Source organism: Ochotona princeps, chromosome 22, assembly GCF_030435755.1.
Source record: "Ochotona princeps isolate mOchPri1 chromosome 22, mOchPri1.hap1, whole genome shotgun sequence".
Taxonomy (NCBI): Eukaryota; Metazoa; Chordata; class Mammalia; order Lagomorpha; family Ochotonidae; genus Ochotona; species Ochotona princeps.
The window spans coordinates 21,340,425-21,362,170 of NC_080853.1; the positions used below are offsets into that span (position 1 = coordinate 21,340,425).

Below are 21,746 nucleotides of genomic sequence, written 5' to 3' on the forward strand. Positions count from 1 at the left end.
TACAGGGTCCCAAGGCTTTGGGTCATCCTCTGCTGCTTTCCCAGGCCACAAGCTGGAAGCTGGATGGAAAGTGGAACAGCTGGGACACAAACCAGAGCCCACATGGGATCCTGGTGCTTGAAGGGGGAGGATTAGCCAATTGAGCTATTGCATCAGGCCCTCTACTTAGTGTTAATGGCTCCTATGACCCATGTGGAAATTTCCTTCACAATTTCTTTTTAATTATAAAAAAAAGGAGTAAGTGTTTGGCTCAGGGGTTAAGAGATCTGAGCAGTGTGTTTCAGAGCCTGTCCACACACAAAATTTACATGCACAACGCTTACAAGGCTGCTGACGTGAGTTTAAAATGAATGAGTGATGGTGGCTCGATTTCATACAAACTCCGAATTACTGTGAGAAGGTTATTTTGTGAATACTTCACTCTGTACTTGTATTCACAGCAACTGTTACATATGAATTAAGAGCAATTGAAAGTCCCATTTGAAAATGAGTGACTTTGAACTTGATTTCCCATGAAATGTTTAGTATTAACTAGATTTACTCTAATTCCTCACGACAAGATAGGCTAAGAAATTTTGGCACAATTTTAATACTCATTTGTCTTTCCATAGCTCATTTTTATTTGCTGTTTCTTACAATTTCGTCAAGGAGAATGTCTGATTTTAAGCCTGTTTACAAACATCCTGCTTGTTTATACACATTTAGCTTCATCTTCATTTTCATCAACTCAACCTAATGAAGAACTTTGGGGTTACTTTAGACATGCATGTGATGAGATCATATTTTTACTTGCCCTATTTAATTTGCTTCAACAACACTTAGGTGGTGACTTTGAGGTGCCTGTGTTCTGAGCTTGCTTGCGTATGTAAAATTCAAATGGCACTTATAAAACTCATACATTTTATTTTAACTGAGTGATCTAAGCCTTTGCTTCACACAGATGTGATTTGTTCTAATTTCCCATAGGAAGTTGGGTTCAGAAATGTAGCCACTTTATTTTCATTTACTCTAATTGGCAGTGCTATTTAGCAGGGAGAAGGATCTTTCTGAGTGGTTTGTTGGCCTGTCATTCTGAGCTAATGCACCATAGCTCACCATAAGCCAGCGTAGGTTCTTTCCAATGTAAAGTAAGTTGATTAATTACATGTGTATTTGCTGTTATTCACAATAAAAAGTCTTTTGCTTTTGAGGTTACAGTGAATCAGAGTCTGTAAAATTATACTACCTAGATTCATCTAAAGTGGCTCCCGAAGCAGTGCTTATCCTGACAAAGGACATGTGGTTTAGTTTGTGTTGCACACGTGCAGCAGTCCCCGTGACTCACCCTGCAGTCCCTGTCACTGCCATGGCCAAGTGCAACCTGGCCGACAGAGGGCGCGCCACCGAACCTTCAGAACCGAGGCAGGTGTGGGAGCTCCCACGGCCAGCCAACTCCTGGTGTGGAAGGACCTGATGGGTTTTGCTTGTTCATTCGTTTGTTTGTTTGTAGGGACGCCCAGGTGCTCCCCACTGTCCAGCAGGCCAAAACCTGCCCAGGGCCTTGGCTGCCTCCTTTTGATTAAAGTAATGGGAGAGAAGCTGGGCTCTGTCAAGGCCAGCGTGCTGGGACCTTTGAAGTGGAATCGCGGCCTCCCCCCAGCTCTAGAGGTCAATATCTGGATTCAGAGTCAGGGTCAGAAGCTGATGTCCTCTCCCCAGACCCCACTTTGGATCCCTGCTTCCCCTTACAATGCTCAGACCAGCTGAATCCAGGATCTCAAACACAAGGTCAAGCCGCAGCCTTTTCTCCAGAGACTCTGAAAGTTGTCAAAATCAAAATAAGACTCCTTGTGTCAGCCCTATACAAATACGTCACTAAATAAAACTGGAGGTTTTGAAAAAAGGGTCCTTGGGCCTAATTGCCTGATAGTGGCTATCACAAAAGATTCTGCCAGAATCACAGCATGTGACTCTGTTGCCATGGCAACCCATGCAAGCTGGGGCAAGGCCATCTCCGCAGCGACAGAATCGTCACCTTGGTGATGCACCACCGTGGCCAAAGATTATTGTTTCAAAATATCTGATGGGAGCCTCGTCATTTTTACCTTTCAAAAACTTGCAGTTACTTCATCATGTTTGAATGTGCCCACACTTTACGATGCTACGCATTTACCCACTGGGATGCTCTGCTACTCCCAAATAAACAACATTATTCCTTGGAGAACCATTCTGTGTTGTTGCCGCTGTTTAGGTTGATGACATTGATGCTGCTTGCCACATGGCCCTGCCAGGCTCAGCCACCTGGTGCTCTGGGGATCTCCATCCTATATGACCTTCACCTTCTCGCTCAGGGGACGAGTGTCCAGTTTCCTCCCCACTCCTGCAGAAGCTGAGACTCTGATTGTTACCCAGAAAACCAAGGCCTCAACTTGACCTTGGTGAACCAAGTCCCCAGCTTGTTTGCTTTCTTCTTTTTTAAAGATTGATTGATTGATTTGGAAGGCAGAATTATAGAGAAAGAGAGACAGCTCACTCTCCACGTGGCTGCAATGGTTGGAACTGTGCTGATCTAAACCCAGGAGACAGGAACTTCTTCTGGGTCTCCCCACATGGGTCCAGAGGGTCCAAACACCTGAGTCATCCTCTGCTGCTTTTCCAAGTGCATTGATAGAGAGCTGGATCAGAAATGGACAGCCGAGACATGAACCAGTTCCCAAGTGGCAGCCGTATGGGATGTCGGCACCACAGACGCAGTGTTACCACAGTTAGGGTTCCCCATTTTACTAGCTCCCCTAGGAAGGAGCTCCCATAGGATCCCTAGAACTCTGGTGCTTCAGAAAGTATTGCCACAAAGAAATGGAAACTGTAGTGCTGGTGCCATGGCACAGCAGGCTAAGCCTCCACCTATGGCACCAGCAGCCCATATGGGTGCCAGTTCATGACCCAGCTGCTCTAGTTCTGATACACCTCCCTGCTTATGACCTGAGAATGCAGTAGAAGATGGCCCAAGTGCTTGGGCCCCTTCACCCACATGGGAGACCTGGAAGAAGCTGCTGACTCCTGGCTTCTGGCTTTAGCCTGACCCAGCCCCTGCCACTGCTAACCAAAGTGGGACACTTCTGGTCCAAGAACTGATACTCTGAGCGAGTTGACAGTGAACAAGAGTCAACAGAGCCCTCTCTCAGCATTTTGAGACTTTGGAGTGTTATGGTTCTAGCCCTACAATCTCACTCAATCCCTAACAGACCCTTGTACAAGTCATAGCAGAGTCACCTCCATCCAACAGCTGAAGAAGCATAGGAAGAGAAACCTTCAGTATCTTACTTCTGATCCACAATCTAGGGAGGAGGTTGAAGAGGAAGTTGCCCCTGTCTGTATTGAACCACTACGAAGTTCCTGTTATGAACCGTCCTTCTCCAGTAAGGGCAGAAGTAATGGAGCCTCTGAATCTTGGCTCCCTCCGTTCTTTCCCTGATCCAACCTCTGGAGTGGCAGAGGAGGCAGCAGGCCTGTGACCATGGTCACCACTTGCTGCATGGTCACTTGTGGGCATCTCCCAGTCTGTCTGCTTTGATGTATGGCAGCAATGCCATCATCCTTTGCTGCCAGCCCTGGATACTGAATGTAGATCAAACTTCCTAATAACCCTTTGCAAACATGACCTTTCTGCCCATACTTCAGTGCTAATTAACAAAAGTGTGGGAACTAACTTTCTGCCAAAAGAAGCCTTAGGAACCCCCTGCTTGGGATGCAAGCCCAAGCGAAGCTCATGGGGACTCGTTGCTGCTGCCTGGATTTCCCGGGCCATCTCACACTCTGTACCACAAACAGGGAGCTCTTTGGTGTGGGTTAGTAAGAGGAGGACAGTGGCCTTGCTGTAGCGCTGGCTCACATTGTCCAGCCAGGGTGCTATTGCCATGAAACTGGATCCTCCCCTTTGTACTGGTTTACAACATTCTGTGAGCGATACTGGATGTTTTGTAAGCAGATAGCCATAGCTAATTATATACACATATCCTTTTAATTGGAGAGGTAAGTTAACAAGAGGGCCCAGGAATCTTCCTCTTTTAGCAAGGGATTTTATGGCAAAAGCACCACACTGGGGTTTTGGATGGCCTATGACTTTTGGTTGAGGTTGCACAAGTAACTTCTGTTGCTGTTATATTGACTTTTAGGGAGTTTCATGTTGTCTAATCAAGTCACACAAATGAAAGAATAATACAGGGATGACATCCTTTTAAAAATGAAATGTGTTCATTTGAAAGGCAGAATGAGGATAAAACAGAAAGAGAGAGAAAGAGAGAGAGAGAGAGAGAGAGAGAGAGAGAGAGAGAGAGAGAAATCTTCCATCCATTGGTTTGCTTCCTAAATAGCCTCAATGGCTGGGTCTGAACTGGGTCAAAACCAGGAGGTAGGAACTCCATCCTGAACTCCCATGTGGGTAGAGGGGACCCAAGTACTTGGACTATCCTCCACCACCTTCCCAGGCCATTAGCAGGGAACTGGATCAGAAGCAGAATAGTCAGAACTCAAACCAGCGCTCTGATACAGGATACCAACATCCAAAGCAGCAGCTTAAGCACTGCTCTGCAGTGCCAGCTCCAGGGTTATCATCCTCCAGCAGCATCCACTTTAGTGTCGAACCCTGAGCCACGAGGACACCAAGGCCCAGAGTCAGTGTGACCTTCTTAATGTCCCTCAGTCAAAGCCAGAATATTCCAATGTCCAGATTCTCTCTGTCTTTGTCTTACACCTCCCCAGGGGTCACACGGGCTCTGCAGCTTTTCATTCCCTCCATCTGAACCCAGGCTGCCTCGCCAGGCTGCTGCAGGGGACAGGGAGGTCTGATAGGAAAGTTTCTTATGCAGCCAACATGAATATGCAGCAAACACACTGCATTCAAAGAATTTTGAAAATCAGCCTTCCACACTGCCTGGCACATGTGTATGGGCCTTAGGAAGCTTTGGGTTGGATGTCAATGGTGTGCAAAGAGAAAAGGAAATTGCTCCAGGTTCAATGTTTGGCTTCTAAACGTGGAGTCTTAATTCCATAGCAATAGTTGTGGCAGATTTTGTTATAAGGGGAATTTGTCAATTCCTAGACTTCCCTTTCGCGACCAAGGAGCCGTGAGGACTGGGTGTCTGTGTGTGTTCACAGACAAGTCTCTGGAAATGAGAATGGGGCCCTACCAGGTGTGTATTCTCTTGGGGAAGGAAATAAGTGATGTGTTGTTCAAGGCAGGCACTAGAACATGCAGGGATTGCCCCTGGAGAGGAAGGTGGTCTAGGAAGCCGTTCTTCCCCAAGCAACAGGGAGTTGGGAAGGGCAGGTTCCTCCCTGCATGGGGGCAAGGCCGGGGCAATGCTAGCACAGACCTGACTCCTTCTTCTGGGCCAGGTCACCCCGCAGCTGCAGTTAGCCGATCCTATTACCACAAGGAGTAAGGATCAGCCTGGTCCCCTCCCTATCCTTATGCCCAGGGCTGGGGAGGCACTGTAGGTCAAAGATTTAGGCAAAATGTCTAGTAGGAGCAAAAGTTAAGAGGAGCTTGAGCTGTCCTCCTGTTGGGCATTTGAGAGTCCGATACACAGGGCAGTTCCTGTGCCACCTCCCTTCACTGCACAAATGTTGTGACCAGGTGGCAACAGGCACTCCTCCTGACCCTCTTGGAGACAGGGCATGAACAGGCTCATGGGCCTGGCCAGAGGCTGGGTGTATTCTTCACAGCCACAGATTTGCCCTGGTGAAGGTGGTTTTTGTTGGTTTTTTGTTTTTGTTTTTGTTTTTGTTTTTTTTTTTTTGGTTTATTTTTTTAAAAAGCAGCCAAGAAAAACAAAATTTTATTTGCAAAGTCAAAATCTTATTTGCATCACAAAATCCTTTGGCATGCCAGTAAGAGTCACAGAAATTTCTCAGAACATAGTTTTTTTAAAGACAGCAAATAAAATACTCAAATTACAAAGGCCAATGATCCTGAAAAAAACAAGAAAGTCATTTTAAGTATCTGCCATATTATGACACATGTGCTTCCTAGTAACTAAACAACAAGATCTCAGGAGGTCTGTAACCATTATGATTTCAAAGTAGTGATAAGCATAAATGATACTTTGAGATCTCCCCTGACAGCTTAATGTGGTATAAAAACATCTATGTTGGGACAAAATCACATGTTTTTGTCTTCAGTCATAATTGAGAAAAGTAGCAAGTTTGAGTTACAGGGCTGGGAAAAATGAGCACACATTATTGTCCCTGTCACTGTTCATAGACCCACAAAATTACGCCCACAGCATTGAAATGCCAGGGATGCCAGGCTAAGAACTTCAGAATCTAAAACCTAGTGGTCACCTTCCTGGAGGTATCTCAGAATTTCTTCTTTTTTAGTGATTTATTTATTAATTTGAAAGTCATAGTTACAGAAACAGATATTTCATCCTGTGGTTCACTCCCCAGATGGCTGGATGTGGCTAAAGCCAGGAACATCATCTGGGTCTCTCACATGGGTAGCAGGGTCCCAAATACTTAGGCTATCTGCTGCTGCTTTTCTAGGTGTTTTAGCCAAGAGCTGGATGGGAAGTGGAGCAGCTGGGCCTCTAACCTGCACTCATACAGGATGTGGGCATTATAGGCTGCAGTTTAGCTCATGGTGCCACATGACCTTGTCCCTTCAGAATCTCATGTGAGGATTTTCAAAGCAGCCAAATCCACCCTCCCTGAGGTTGGAGGTGTGGGAAAGAACGTTGAGAAGTCAACAGGTGGGTTGAAGGGACATTCATTAGTATGACCTCAGGAATACTGGGTCAGGATGTGAGGTGGGGGGCAGGATTGTGTGGGCCAGACTGTAGAATTCCAACATCTGATGTTCATCTTAAGAATCTGCATTTTAAAAAAAGATTTATTTCTCTCTTTTTTAGATTTATTTTATTTTTATTGCCAAATCAGATATACAGAGAGGAGGAGGGACAGAGGGGAAGATCTTCAGTCCGATGATTCATTCCCCAAGTGGCCGCAACAGCCGGAACTGAGCCAATCCAAAGCAGGAAACCAGGAGCCTCTTCCAGGTCTCCCACACAGGTGCAGGGTCTCAAGGTCTTGGGCCATTATCACCTGCTTTCCCAGGTCACAAGCAGGGAGCTGGATGGGAAGCAGGGCTCCCAGGACACAAACCGGTGCCCATATGTGATCATAGCACACGCAAGGCAAGACTTTTAGCCACTAGGCTACCACACTGGGCCCTTAAGAATATGCATTTTTAACAAGCCTGGGTGGTAATGTATGCAAACATCTTAGAATCTCATTGGTGCCTTGTCCCTGTCAGCATCACAAGGTAGTGGGAAAGACCCCCAGAGGCTCCTCCCATCTTCCCTGGCTGGTATGCCAGCAGCGTTACTGCCAGGAGATTGGTCTGTGGCTCCAGGCCCCTCCAGGGCCCCTCATATGTAAGTGATGCCTGAAATGTGAGGCCAGTGCCTCCACACAGGGAAACCTGAGCAGAGGAGTGTGCAGCCCGATTGATGGGCTGGGAGCTGCCACCTCCCTCCACACCTCTCTCCACATTCAATCTCTAATGGCCCAAGGAGCAGAGAGCACTGCCCCGCTCAGGAAGAGAGGCCAGCAAGCATGAGGACAGGCAGGCGCCCCTGGCTGGAGGCAAGCATGGCTAAGCAGACTGTGTGAGCCCAGACAGGGCTCCCGGGAACACTGCCACCATGAGCCTCCAGTCCCAGGGCCTGGAGGAGACAGGTGAGTCTGCTCCCTTAACTTTGTGGGGTCCACCCACCAGTTTCATGGGCATTAGTGGGTACAAGGAAGCAGATGTGGCAGTCTGCTTGAGACAGCAGGGTTCACCTGCAGGACAGGCAGACCTCAGTCTGGGCATTCAATGTTTCTGGGCCTTGTGTGCAACGTAAAGGGGATATTTAAAGCCAAAGGTGCAAAGGACCATGCTCAGACCTGTGGGACTGTGAGTGCTGGCTGCCATCATGGCCTCAGAGCCCATAGGGTCGCTGAGCCTCCTGTTGTCTTGGTTACATTTCTTCTTGGCAGTCCCTCAGCACATGTCCGTTTGCCTTCCAGCCTATCTGTCTGAGGCATGGGATGGTAAGGATTCTGACATCATGACTGTATCTAGGGTGTCAGAAATGTCACGAGCTGGGGGCTCCAGTCCTGGGTTCCCACGGTGAAATGGGGGAACTGCCAGGGGACAGTTTCCAAGAACACAGACTGATGTCAGATCCCTTCTTACAGCCCGAGGAGGAGGGAGAGGGCAGGCCAGGAGCAGCTCTCCAAGCACAGGTGAGACAAGGGATGGGTTCCTGGGTCACCTGCTGTGCCCAGCTCAGCACCACCAGCACAGCTATTCATCTGCCCGGCCCATGTGCTCCTTCATCTTCCCCTCCTTCTACATAGTGCTTAGAACCTACCAGAGGCAGGCATTTAGTGGCAGAGGGGCCTGAGGTTCAGGCAGAGAGCCAGACACTCAGCCATGGGTACCAGGAGAGTACAGGACCCTGGACAGCAGCAAATGTTCTCCAAGCCTGGGCTGGCCAGTGAGGCACGCATGGGCAAGGTGACCTGGCTCCCAAGGCCATGCTGTCACCCTCTGACAAGTATCAGAGGCGGTGGGGACTAGGGGCCCTTCCCCTTGGGTCTGTGACAGAGCCAGCTGGCCCCAGCAGAAGCCACAGGCAGGTGGCAGAGGAATGCTCAGATGCCGATGGAGAAAGGAGTAAATAAAAGCTGCAGTACAGTTCGGGAACCCTGCACACCATGTCACAAGACATCAGAAATTGACATCAAGTGCAAGCCCTACACCCCAACAGAATCTCAGGGGCCATGGACTACAAGCGGAATGGAAGAGGATTCCCTCCACCCTATTCTAAGAGGGCGCTCACCTAGGCCCCCCTCCAATGATTGTGGACGGGCTGGCTCTGGAATCCTCCTCATCTTTCCAGACCTTCTCCCTTTGATATTTGCCCCTGTTCATATTATCTTCATTTTATTTTGCAAGGTAGAGAGACAGACAGAGAAATAAAGAGAGATCTTTCATCTGTTGATTCATTCCCAAATGCCATACTCAGGCCAAAGCCAGGAGCCAGGAGCTTCATCTGGGTCTCCCACATGGGTTCACAGGCCCAGAACTTGGGCCATCTTCACTGATTTCCCAGAAGCATTAGCAGGGATCTGGATCAGAAGTGGAGCAGCAGAAACTCAAACTGGCACCTATGTGGAATGATGGCACTGGAGGCAGCAGCTTTAATCCACTATGTTACAATGCCAGTCCTATTCTATGTTTTAATTAACTAGCTAACAAACTAACTAACCAATTTCAAAAGCAGAGAAACAGAAAAAGAGAGGGAAAAAAATGAAGAGTGAAAGAGATCTGCCACCTGCTGGTTCACATCCCCAAAAAGCAACAACTGGGGTTGGGTCAACCGAGAGCTCCATCAGGGTCTCCCACAAGGCTGGCAGGGGCTCAGGAGCTTGAGCCATCATCTGCAGCCCCCCAACACACATCATCAGAGAGCTGGGGCAGCACCCTGATATGAGACACAGGCATCTCACATGGCAGCTCACTTGCTGTGCCACAACACCAGACTCAAGATTCCCATTCTAAAGCTCCTGCGGGCTCACCTCAGAGGGGACTTGATATCCTATTACTTCAGTTTACACTGCACAAGGAGAGAAAAAATGTCAGAGAACACACATTTCCTTTCTCAAAATCATTACAATTAGCCATCCTGTTAACTGGAATGAAGGATCAATGCTTACTCTTCCTGCAGCGCCTGGCAGGTGCACTGAGTCATTAAGATAACTGCAGCAGAGGATGAGCCAGACCCTCTCAGCTCTTCCAGCTTCTCCCCAGCCTGGCTTGTGCTCTGTAATTTCTGTGACTCAGCCAGGTGCACAAACATGAGGAGGCCTCTTAGGTTCAAGGGAGCGTGTGCTGTGCTTGGAGGGCTTCCTAGTGAGACAGCTGCCTGTTGAGCTCCTAAATTATGTATCATGTGGAGTGCTTGGGAAAGTGGCTATGAAAGAAAAACATATCAAACCAAACAGCTTGTTTTCTCTGTAGAAGAGGTTCAGGGAAGATTCAAGGGCAAATGCTAGCTTGTTTTCTATGTCACACACTAATTTCCTTGAGTTGGGGGATGAGATTGCAACAGGAAAACAATTGATGAACGCCATGTTACATCTACCTTGTTTGGAAGAATGTTTGTTCCAGTTCATTACCAAAATGAAAGCCCTCCTGTTAACTGATTGAAGACATTCATGGAATTTTCTAGATGATACAAGCACATATAATGACTTTCTCACTTTTAAGCTATGTGAAATTAGTCCTGATGGGGACCCAGGAGTCTCTTCTATTTATTCATTTTATTTATTACAAATGTGAAGGGTGCACATACCCATGTGAACCTCTGATTAGGATGTAGAGGGTCGAGGTTGTGGGGAAAAGGGGGATGGGGAGGTGAGTGAGTGAGATAAATGTTTGCTTTCCCTCCAGTGTCCATTGGGGCAGGAAGCAGAAGGGAGAGGGAGTATCTTCTTGACCCTTGCCTCCAAATCTGCTTCCCTTTCCTCTTTGAGAGCTTTGCTGAGTCCTAGAACTCTCCCACCATCTTACTCCATCCTCCTTCCCCCAACTGAAGGGGCTGAAGCTGTCCAAAGCAGTGAAGTATTTATGTACTGGACAAACCCATCTCTCACTGACTAGTACAAACTGGCTTCCTAATTTATTTATTATTATGCCAAACAGTTCTTCTTTACATTGCCTTGCCAAAGACCCTCTTCCTACTGTGGACAAGGAGGGAGAGAAAGAGGTTGGGGTAGGAGTGGACTAATAAAATCTACCATGTCACACATGCAATGACCTATTTTTTAATCTCTAAGTAGCATTGCATACTTTCCAGTGCACCTACACCATTGTCTCATTATTCCCTATAGATATCTCAGCAGCAACTTGAAACCAAGTCGCAAAGGTTGCTAATGCCAAGGTCACCGCTGTCTCATGATTCTTGCTTTCACAGCCAAGTGAATCCTCCCTGGCAAACATGCTCACCAGACCTTCCCTACAACTGGGGACCAGTTCCCAGCCCACGTCGCCCTGGGTCACACTTCCACTGTGATCTTTTAGTGCAGCTCTCACCCTACAAAGTGTGCTGCAGGGTCACTCCCTCAATTCCAGAATAGGTCAAATGGGCCTGCAGATGGTTTTCAGCTGAAGGCCATTGTAGTTGTCTTCCTTTATCCTTCTTTTTGCTTTCAGTGATTTCAATTACCCACGATCAACTCCAGTCTAAAGATATTAACAGAGAATTCCAGAAATAATTTAGAAGCACAGAGCTGCATGCCATTCTCAGCAGTGTCATGAGATCTCACACTGTCCCCCTCTCCATCCTGCTGAGGATGTAAATGATCACTTTGTCCAATGCATCCACCACCCTCCTGTTAGTCAGTTCAGAGCTGTCTCAGTCATCAAGTCAACTGTCACGGAATAGCACTGCTGCCTTGTGCTCAAATAACCCTTATTTTTACTGACTGCTGACCTCAGATGCAACCATAGTGATGCATGGGCCAATGTACTGGCATAGCAAGTTAAGCTGTCATTTACAAGGTGGATATCCCATATCAGAGTCCTGGTTTGAGTTTAGCTATTCCATTCCCATCTACCAATCTGCCAATCTTTCACCTGGGAGGGCAGTAAAAGATGGCCCAGCTAAGAAGAGGGGTGGGGAGAGGTTGATTATTAACACTAGACCCTCCTGGGTGTGCCTGTATTTTATTTGTAAATGCCTTATACGATTGGTTGTTCTGAAATAGCTGTTGAGCAAATGGCTGTGAAAAGTTTACACCACAGAGAAAATTGTACTCCACTGGCTCTATCACAGACTACCACTTAAAGAAAAAAATACATATATCAGCAGTGTTGGGGAACTGGCTTAACCTGGCAAGGCAGTTCTCACCCTCCACTCCTTCCTTATGCTGGGAAAGGCACATCAGCAGACAGCAGCCCAGGCCAGGCCTTGATGGCTCAGTGATCCATCCTTACTGGATGGATGTCCACCCCTGACTTTGGCACTGAGGGCTGGACCATGACTCAGCTCTCACCCAAAGACCTGGCCATCAGAGGAGAGGGGCGATCCCTACCCCTGGCTTCCAAGGTTGGTGGCCTTGGGGGCTCTGGGGAGAAAGGATTAATTCCCTCACCTATCACAAGGTTCTAGGCTGAGACCTCCTATAACAAAAGACAGATTAATAAGAGAGAGAATGCAATGTGTTTAAGTTTTTCTGTGACTTGGCAACTTTCAGCTAAGACCCAAAGACCTGGGAAAGCTATACTTCATAGATAGCTGTGCAGACTTAAGTACAAAAAGGGGTAACCAGCAGGGGAACCACAGAAAGGCCAGTTCGTTCAGGTTCTTATGACCTCTCTGAGTGACGTTTCTTCCCTCCTTATACAGGGCAGGACACCTGTCACACAAGAATCTCCAAGGGGGAGTCAGTCATCTGTGGCTTTCTCAATCAGCTTAACATACTCAGTGTGCCTCCTGCGGGTTGGGGTGTCATGTTCTGCGCCCAGAAGGAGCCTCCTGGAATTCTCGTTTCTCTCCGTGGGGGCAAGGGTGGGACACTTTCCAGGGACCAAGGCCCCCAGAATAGTCAGCTTTCTGCCCCTACAGGTGACAGATCCGGGAAGAGGCCGTCAAGGAAACCAGTCCCCAAAGCCAATACGGCACCGGGCAGGCATGGAGCCCAATGGGGCAGAAAAGAGCGAACCCCGGGCAGCCCCAGGCTGGGGTCCCCCAGGAGGAAGCTGGCGGAGAGCGGGCGACGTGGCCAGGAGCTGCGGGGGCGGGAAAGAAGCTTTGCCAACAGGACCCGCGACAGCAGGAGGAAGAGGGACCAGCGGGCTTCCCTGAAGGAGCAGAGCGCGTCCTCAAAGAAGGGAAAGAGACGTCGGAGGAAGGAGGAGCCGTGGGAGCGACAGAAGAAACCCAGGTGTGTGGGGCTGGGACCCAGGGCCACCCAGGTCTCTCCTGGGCGGAGCTGGTCCCTTCCTGGTGAGGCAACCCCTGCCCGCTTGCAGCCTCCAATCTGGTGTCTGCGCAGGGCAGGGATGAGGGTTCCAAGGTGTTACAAGTGAGCCTCCTCACATAGGCAGATGAAACTCTGAGTGGACGTGGCAGCGAGGGGCCACCAATGCCATCAGCTGAGGGAACTTCATGGGATTTAGGAACCCTGAGACGTTTGTGGCTGCCCTGCCCTGCCTTGGACCTGTTCCCAATTCAGGAAGGGGTCTGGCTCTGGAATTCTGAGTGATGCAGGAGTCTGAATTCTTTCTTTTGCCTATTTTGCTCCATTACCACTAGCACATGTGGCTTAATGGACAGAACCAGCTCATGGAATCAGAAAGTGGAGATTTCATTTTTCCAGATTTATTGCTACCAATTTTCTTCTAGAGTCTTGCTCTCCTTTCCTCCCATTTTTACTCACTAGGGGAAATAAATATAACAACTTCTCGGGAATCCCCTGTGATGTTAGGTAGGGTTTTGGAAACAGTTGGAAAGATTAGGCTTAGGGCAAAGATCTGATGTTCCCTCCTTCCGTGTCTAGCAGTTCTCTGCTCACACAAGAGGTTGCCTTGTCCTGAGTGGACCCCGGGTGAAGGGGTGGCTGATGCTGAGTGAGGGGAAGAGCCAGGGACTTATTGGTGCCATTTTCAGCTGTGTACTAGGACAAGATGTAGAGAACTGAAGAAGACCCCAATCCCAGCCAGCCAGACAAGACGCAGGCTGCAGGGAAGATAGCATAGGGTTTGATAAAGCACTGTACTGTTGGGGTGCCAGGTACCAGGCTTCATCCGTGCACAAGGTGAGCATTTCAGGAAGGTTTGAAGGACAGGACAACCCCTTATATCAAGCAGGATACCCCCTAAATCTAAGAAACACCCTTTGCAAAGGTGTAAAGTCAGTTATTGGGAGTGAGTGTGAGGTCTAGCAGAACACCCCTGTCCTGGGCATTCTCCTGTTCCAGGGCACCCTAAGACTTCCTCTTTGCCCCCTCCGGAGTTCATCAGAAGCTAAAATTAATAGAGACTATAGCAAGGTAGCTTCTGAAACCTGCAGTAACTCAAGCCCACATCCTGATTCTGCCTTTTATGAAACTGGCTTAGCTGCCCAGGTACAACTGTTCTCCAAACAGCTCAGCTGAGAGTCACCATGGGAATCAGAAAGAAGTCCCTGGGAGGCTCTGAGGAGCACTCCCAATTATCAGATTTTGTTGCACAGAGCACCAGTGTTGGCTGGAAGATCGTGCGAGTGATTCCACAGGGATTCCAGCTGGACATTTTCTGCAGCCGTGCTGTCCGATGCAATAGCCACCAGTCACACGTGGCTTCAAGCATTTGAAATATAGATAAGAGGACTGAAGAAGTAAACTTCAAACTTAATTTTAATCCAGTGCTAATACAACAGTTGACACAGCGACAGTGAATTCACTTAGCTTTGACAGATGGCTATAGTTTTGTAATGGCTATAAAGCATTTCTTATAGGACACAACAAGCTAATTTTGTCATTGCAGAAGCAAATATCAAAGGAAAATGATGTTGTACTACTTGACCAAGTTATTAGAGAACTCTTAGGTGTGCCTAAAATGACTTGGGTATGATTTGCTTTTCCAAGTACCAATTTATGAAATCCAAATACAGATGGAATAGGTTCAATGAAAATGTGATATCTGGAATAAAAGATAAAAATAAATAAAAAAAAAGAAAATGTGATATCTGGGTTGACACACACTGTGAGTACAGAAAGAATGCCAGATTCTGAAGACAGTACCAGAAAACTCTGTAAGTATCTCATTAATAATCAGTACATTGATAATATATTGAAAGTGTCATTTTCAAGTGAAATATATTGTGAAATCAAGTTTATTGAGTACTTTTTCTATTTTAATGTGGTGACCAGAAAATGTGTAATTGTAATACATGACTCACAATCTACTGTGGGCCAGCACTGCCCTGGAGTGTGGTATATCAGGGAAGACTCAGGGAGCTCCTTGGGGCGATCACCCTGCAGTACCTTGAGCTACAGGGTAGAGTTGGACTCTGACAGAGGACAGAGGTGGGTGGTGCAGGGCTTCTGAGCGGCGGGCAGGCAAGGTCAGCCAACTGAGTGCCGGGGAGCCTGCCTCTCTGAGTCCTCCCCATTCTACAGCAAGCAGTGACACCCACCTGTCTTCCATTTGCCCTGGCTCGGCCTCCAGGTCACTCTCGTTAGCCTCCAGTGAGGACTCTCTGTCTGAGGAGGAGTTGGCCTGCATCCTGGAGCAGGTGGAGGAAAAGAAGAAGCTCATTGCCACTATGCGGAACAAGCCCTGGCCCATGGCCAAGAAGCTAACTGAGCTCAGGTGAGTGGCTGGGCAGTGGACTAGGGCTTCTCACCATTCAGAAGACTCAGTTCCTTCTAACGGGAGTGGGAGGCCCTTCCTGTTCTCACCCTCCCACCTCCACAGCACAAGCACAGCACTCAAACACAAACACGCAGTACAAGTACCATGAGAGCCAAGGCAGCGATGACCCCTGACTGCTCTTGGAGGCTGTGCTGTTTGCCAGTACCAGGAGGGGCATGGAGGGGAAGGAACCCTGACCTGTGTGCAGCCCTCCTGTTACGTGGCTGCCCTCCATGTCTGATAGTTTCTGTGTCTCTCATGGCTCCACACATGCATGTCTTCCCTGGGGAAGCTCTCTCCAACAATCTCCTTCCCCACCCCCAACAGACTCCATCTTCTCATTTTCTTTATTGTTTTTTTTTTTAACCTTTTTGTTAGTTTAATATTCATTACATCAGTGAAGGGATTGCAGACTCATGTGGACCTCTGATTAGGATGGAGTGAGTCAGGATGAGGGGGAGAGTGGGGAAAACAGACATTTAAGTCTTTTCTCCTGGGTTAGGGGAAGGAGGAAGAGAGGGGCAGGGGGAGTACGCTGTTCCTTGCTGTCACACTACATTGGCACTCATGGATGGAGATGGTCATTTGACATCCTCTTTGAGGCCCCAGTGCAGGGAAAACTGTATTGAGGATGTTACTTGACTGGTCTTGATTATTCTGAGAAGTTGTCAGCTTCAACACACCAGAGGTGAGAAATTTTTTCTGAAGTCTGTTGGCTGATCATGTGTACCTCCATGTGTCCATAGACCTAGCTGCCTGTTGTACAGCTTGGCCTGCAGTGTTGTTCAACCTGTCCTGCTTTCCATCTTTTGATGAGGTGCTCAAACTCCTCTGTCCCTTGCTTATTACCTGGGAAAGCAGTAGATGTCCCAAGTCCTTGGGACCAAGCACCCACATGGGAAACCAGGAAGAAGCTCCTGGCTTCTAACTTTGGATCAGTTCAGCTCCGGCCATTGTGGCTGCCTGGGGAGTGAATTAGCAGATGGAAGATCTTTCTGTCTGTTGCTTCTTCTGTCTGTAAATCTTCCTTTCCAATGAAAATAAATAAATCAGGAAAAAAAGAAAGAAAGAAGGAAGGAAGGAAGGAAGGAAGGAAGGAAGGAAGGAAGGAAGGAAGGAAAGAAAGAAAGAAAGAAAGAAAGGAAGGAAGGAAGGAAGGAAGGAAGGAAGGAATCCCACCTGAAAGTCCTCCGACCTTATTCTCATGTGTGTCAGTTGATGCAGGATCAGGTTCAGCCCATCCCCTGTGCCAGCCAACACACAACTTATCAGTTCTGCCTCCAGCTCCAACTCTCCCTCACACCAGAGAGTTATGTGGCTCAGCCCATCCCCAACCCTGGGCCCAGCTTTTGTGTACATTGGTGAGTGCTACACCTTTGTTGGGGCAGTCCTGAAGAACCCCTACCTGGCCTACCACAGCCCTGGTTTTTTGTGCATGCTGGTGTGTGCTGTGGCCCAACCCAGCCCAGGCCAGCCCACACACAATCTTGTCATGCAGATTGCAACATTTTTGGCGCCAGAATAATTTTTTTCTTTTCAATCGGGGAAAAAAATTGTATAGCAGAATGACAAAAAGAGTAAGACTACTAATTGTCATCTCTCATCCACAAAAGTCTGGAAACTTAGAGAAGGAACTTAATCAAGGTCTCCACCATGTTTGTCAGGGACTAAATACTGATGTCATCACTGTTCCCCACCCCGCCCCCCGCAGCATTAGGAGGAACTTTACATTAGGAGCAAAGCCTGTATCAAAGCCAAGCTCGCAGACATGGGGCATGGGCTTCTTTTTCTTCCTTGTTTAAAATTTGTTTTATTTACTTGAAAGGCAGAAGCTAGGAGCTTCTTCCAGGTCTTCCACGTGGGTGGCAGGAGCCTACGCACTTGGATCATCTTCTGCTGTTTTCCCAGACACGTTAGTAGGGAGATGGATTAAAAGTGGATCAACCAGGATTCGAACTGGTGCTCATGTGGGATGCTGACACTGCAAGTGGTGACTTAACTCACAGCACCACAGCACCAGCCCTGAAACATGGGCTTCTTTTCTTATGACATTTTTAAAAGATTTATTTATGTGTATTGGAAAGGCAGATTTACAGAGAAACAGAGAGAAAGATATTCCATACACTGGTTCACTCCCCAAACAGCTGCAACAGAGCTGAGCCAATCCGAAGCCAGGAGCCTCCTCCACGTCTTCCATATGAGCACAGGGTCCCAAAGTTTGGACCATCTTCTACTGCTTTTCCAGACCACAGTCAGGGAGTTGGATGGAAAGTGGAGCAGCCGGCTCACAAACCATTACCCGTATGGGATCATGGCACTTGCAGGGGGAGGGTTTAGGCACCTGAGCCATCGCACCAGGCTCAAAACATGCTTCTTGCCCACTAAGTCAAATGTCCATTTCATTCTTTTTTTTTCCAATTTATTTATTGACTTTTATTTGAAAAGAAAAGTTACACAGAGAAAAGGACATACACACACGCACACACACACACACACACACACACACAGATTTTCCATCCACTGATTCATTTCCCAAATGGCTACAATGACCAGACTTGGACTACACCAAAGCCAGGAGCTTCTCCAGACCTTCTGTGGGACTGCAGAGTTCCACAAGAACTTGGGCCAGTCTCCACTGTTTTCCTAGGCCCTTAGCAGGGAGCTAGATTGAAACTGGACCAGCTGGGACTTGAAATGGCACCCATATGGAATGCCAAGCCCCATATTTTAATTCTTCTAGCCATGAACTTTGTGAATCTTCCTTATACTTTGTGTTTTATGCAGCTACGTGGAGAAGCCCCTCCTTGTAGGACCTTCAGGCACCTGCTCTAGGCCAACACTGAGCAGCAGGGCCTTCTGTCGTCACAGAAACCCCAAGTCAGCACCCTCCCTCAGGTTAGCACAGCCACTGGCTGCCTGTGGACAGTGAGCAGTGACGGTCATCAGTGCAACTGAGACATCAGTGTTCTTGTTCTTGATTTCAATTTAGATTCGTGTACAGTGCAGTGATTTATAGTAACAACAGATTGTATACTCTGAGAACTGCTGTAAGAGTAGATCAATGCTCTCACCACAAGAAAATACTAAGTACGTGAAACACTTCCTGTGTTGATGAGCTTGATCTAGCCATTTCACCATATATGTGTAGATCAAAACATCACATAGGGCAGCATATATATATACACCATTTTTGTTTCTCAGTGAAAAAAAAAATGGTAGAAATTTGCTAACAGCAGCATGTGGCCAGGGGCTGAGCTCCAGGCCTTGGGCTGTCCTCATCCCAGGCTCCTCCCTCTAAAGCCTTTCTCCCTGCCTCCTCCTGTGGTTGGAGCTGAACAACCACAGGTCATTCTTGTATAGCCTTACCCCACCTAGGGGGTCACATGAACACATGAAAAAAGAGCAACTTTGATGCACATGGGAATGAAATCTTGGGGACCCTGAAGATCCCACAGGTCTGTTCAGCTTCCTCTGAAAGAAATCTGGCTTCTCCTCGGGACTTTGAGAGGTTGGGTCTCTGTTCCAGCCATGGTGGGAAGTGACTAAGGTCTGAGGAAACACGATCTCTCCCACTGGAGCAGGTCTCTCCAGCTAATAGGGACCCCTTCCCTCCAGCCGCACTCCTGCCTCCCTCTTCCTGTTGTCCAGAGACTCCCATGCAAGGCGTCCCAGCCATGGGTTCCGCTCCAGCTGGTACCTCTGCCAGGAAGATTTTTGCTTTCTGTCAGCCCACCTGGCCAGTTCCTATCCACCCCATCTGCTCCCCAAGGCACTGTCTGCTTCTCACTTAACTTGATGTTCTTGTTGGCAGAGCTGTGTCTTATATGTCATTTAATACTCCTCCTGTTTAATACATCACCAACATTTGCTCAGTGTGCCCAGTGTGCCTGGCACTGCTGTGAGTGCGGTATGTGTAACAAGTCATTTAATCCTTGCGAGCACTCTGTGAGGCAGGTACTACTGGCACAGAGAGCAGGGTTCTTGGAGACTCTCGTGAGGAGTTGAAAGAGACTCGCAAACAGCAAGCAAAGGCAGCCTAGTTAATTCAAAGAATGTACGCTGCTGAGGGCGTGAATGTTGGCTACCAAATCTGGAGTGAGGGCCGCAGGAGCTGGAGTCTTCAGAGCTGCAATCATTCCATGGAGCAGGGCATCAGAAACTCTTACCAGGAGGTGGTTGTCATGTGGAGGCAAGACAGTTCTGTGTGTTTTAACAAGTGGCTCGACCCTTAACTCATTTAGCCTCTGAGCAAATGATAGTTGGAAAAGTTTACTAACAAATAATCAGCAGAGAATTCAGCTGTCAGAGTTTTTGAAATTCCTTTGTCTCAGCTTCCACACTTACTCCTCAGCTGTCTCCTAGTCAGTGAAACTATTTGGTTTTATTGAATGTAGCCCATGAAATGAAAACCCAGGGGAAGAGGAATTCTTTGGAAGAAAAGAGATTTTTAAAAGTCCCAGATGGAGTTCCAGGCTCCACGCTATGGCTTGGCCCAGTCCTACTCACTTCAACCATCTGGTGAGTGAACCAATAGATAGATGAATATTGAGAAAGTGTGTAAGATAATTGTAAGTAAGGAGGGTAAAAGGACAGAAAGAGAAGCTTTCTGCATTTTATTCTAGAAATTTACAGATATGTACTGAATAAAAATCTATAGAGACAGCAAACGGAATCCTAAAATAATATCCAATTTACCCATGGGAAGATGTAAGAAAGAAAAGTGAAAACTAAAATGGGGAGAATACATAGAGAACAAAAAACAAAATGGAAAGTTTAAGCTTTAATATGTCAGTAATTACATTAAGTGTAATAATTATGTGATATAAATATGCCAATTAAAAGAGATTGAAAATATTTTAAAAACTAGATCAATATATTCTGTCCCTCCCTCTGAAGCTCATTTTAGGGCCTGGCGCAATAGTCTAGTGGCTAAAGTTCTTGCCTTGCATGCGCCGGATTCTCATATGGGCGTCAGGTCTAATCCCGGTGACCCCACTTTCCATCCAGTTTCCTGCTTGTGGCCTGGGAGGGCAGTCGAGGACAGCCCAAAGCCTTGGGACCCTGCATCCATGTGGGAGACCCAGAAGAGGCTCCTGGCTCCTGACTTCAGATCAGCAGAGTTCCGGCCATTGCAGTCACTTGGGGAGTGAATCAATGGACAGGAGATCTTCCTCTCTGTCTTTCCTCCTCTCTGTATATCCGACTTTCTAATAAATATAAAATAAATCTTTAAAAAAGAAGCTCATTTTATTTTTAAATTATTTTCTTTAAAGATTTATTTATTAAAAAGGCAGATTTGCTGAGAGGAAAGAGAGAGAAAGATCTTCCATCTGCTAGTTCACTCCCCAAGGGACCAGAATGGCTGGAGCTAAGCCAGTCCAAAGCTAGGGGCCTGGAGCTTCTTCTCAGATTCCTACACAGGTGCAGAGTCCCAAGGCTTTGGGCCAAAGCAGCTGCTTTCCCAGGCCACAAGCAGGTTGCTGGGTAGGAAGTAGCAGTCAGGAAGTGAAGCCGAGTGAACCTGTGGATGGAAGATCTTTGTCTCCTTTCCGTAAATCTGACCTGCCTTTCCAATGAAAGTAACTAAATATTAAAACAATAAAGGGGGAGGTGGGGGAGGTCACTTTTTGTCCCCACAGGTTACTTGAGTGTCTTTATGATACAGCAGATGATTCTTTTCGAAAAAGGGTAATTTAAGAAAGGAATCACAGTGTTCATCATGTCCTACTCTAAGAAGTCCTCAGCCAATACGTCTTCCATTTCCTGCTTATTGGAAGCAAGTCACTAGGTTTGGCCCACATTCCCTGGGAGGAGAATTAGGCTCTTTACACTTTGAAAGGAGAAATGTCAAATAATCTGCTGCTTTGTTTTAAAATCACCACCTGTGGGAAGCCACGCATGCCTGGCTGCCCTGGGTGGTTCAGCGCAGTCTCCAAGGCAGGTGTCCAGGACTGGCAGATTTGGATTCCCTGCTGCACTGGGTTCAGTTTCTGATTCTCATCACCACAACTAAAAATGGCCATTGCTTCAGGACAAAGGGGACCACAATAGCCAGAACTGGGCCGAACTGAAGCCAGGAGCCCAGAGATTCTTGCAGATCTCCCACACGGCTGCGGGGGGGGGAAATGGAGCCACAGTGCCATGCCTGAGTATTAATTTCCTTTTGCTTTTACAACAGAGGAGCTTAGCAATTTATTTATTTTTTTATTTTTTAAAGTCAGATATACAGAGAGGAGGAGAGACAGAGAGGAAGATCTTCCATCTGATGATTCACTCCCCAAGCTGCCGCAATGGCTAGAACTGAGCCAATCCAAAG

The 21,746-nt window shown here is 47.5% G+C and overlaps 1 protein-coding gene across 1 annotated transcript in view; it reads left to right on the forward strand.

The window, feature by feature from the left end:
- Positions 1–7,374: 7,374 nt before the first annotated feature.
- The window catches only part of TMC2 (transmembrane channel like 2), a 45,209-nt gene continuing 30,837 nt past the window's right edge, over positions 7,375–21,746 (forward strand). Inside the window, exons 1-4 of the mRNA XM_058679482.1 lie at positions 7,375–7,719; positions 8,224–8,271; positions 12,660–12,978; positions 15,245–15,388. Of these exons, the coding sequence (XP_058535465.1) occupies positions 7,686–7,719; positions 8,224–8,271; positions 12,660–12,978; positions 15,245–15,388 (545 nt within the window). The 5' untranslated portion in view covers positions 7,375–7,685. The remainder of the gene's footprint in view (positions 7,720–8,223; positions 8,272–12,659; positions 12,979–15,244; positions 15,389–21,746) is intronic.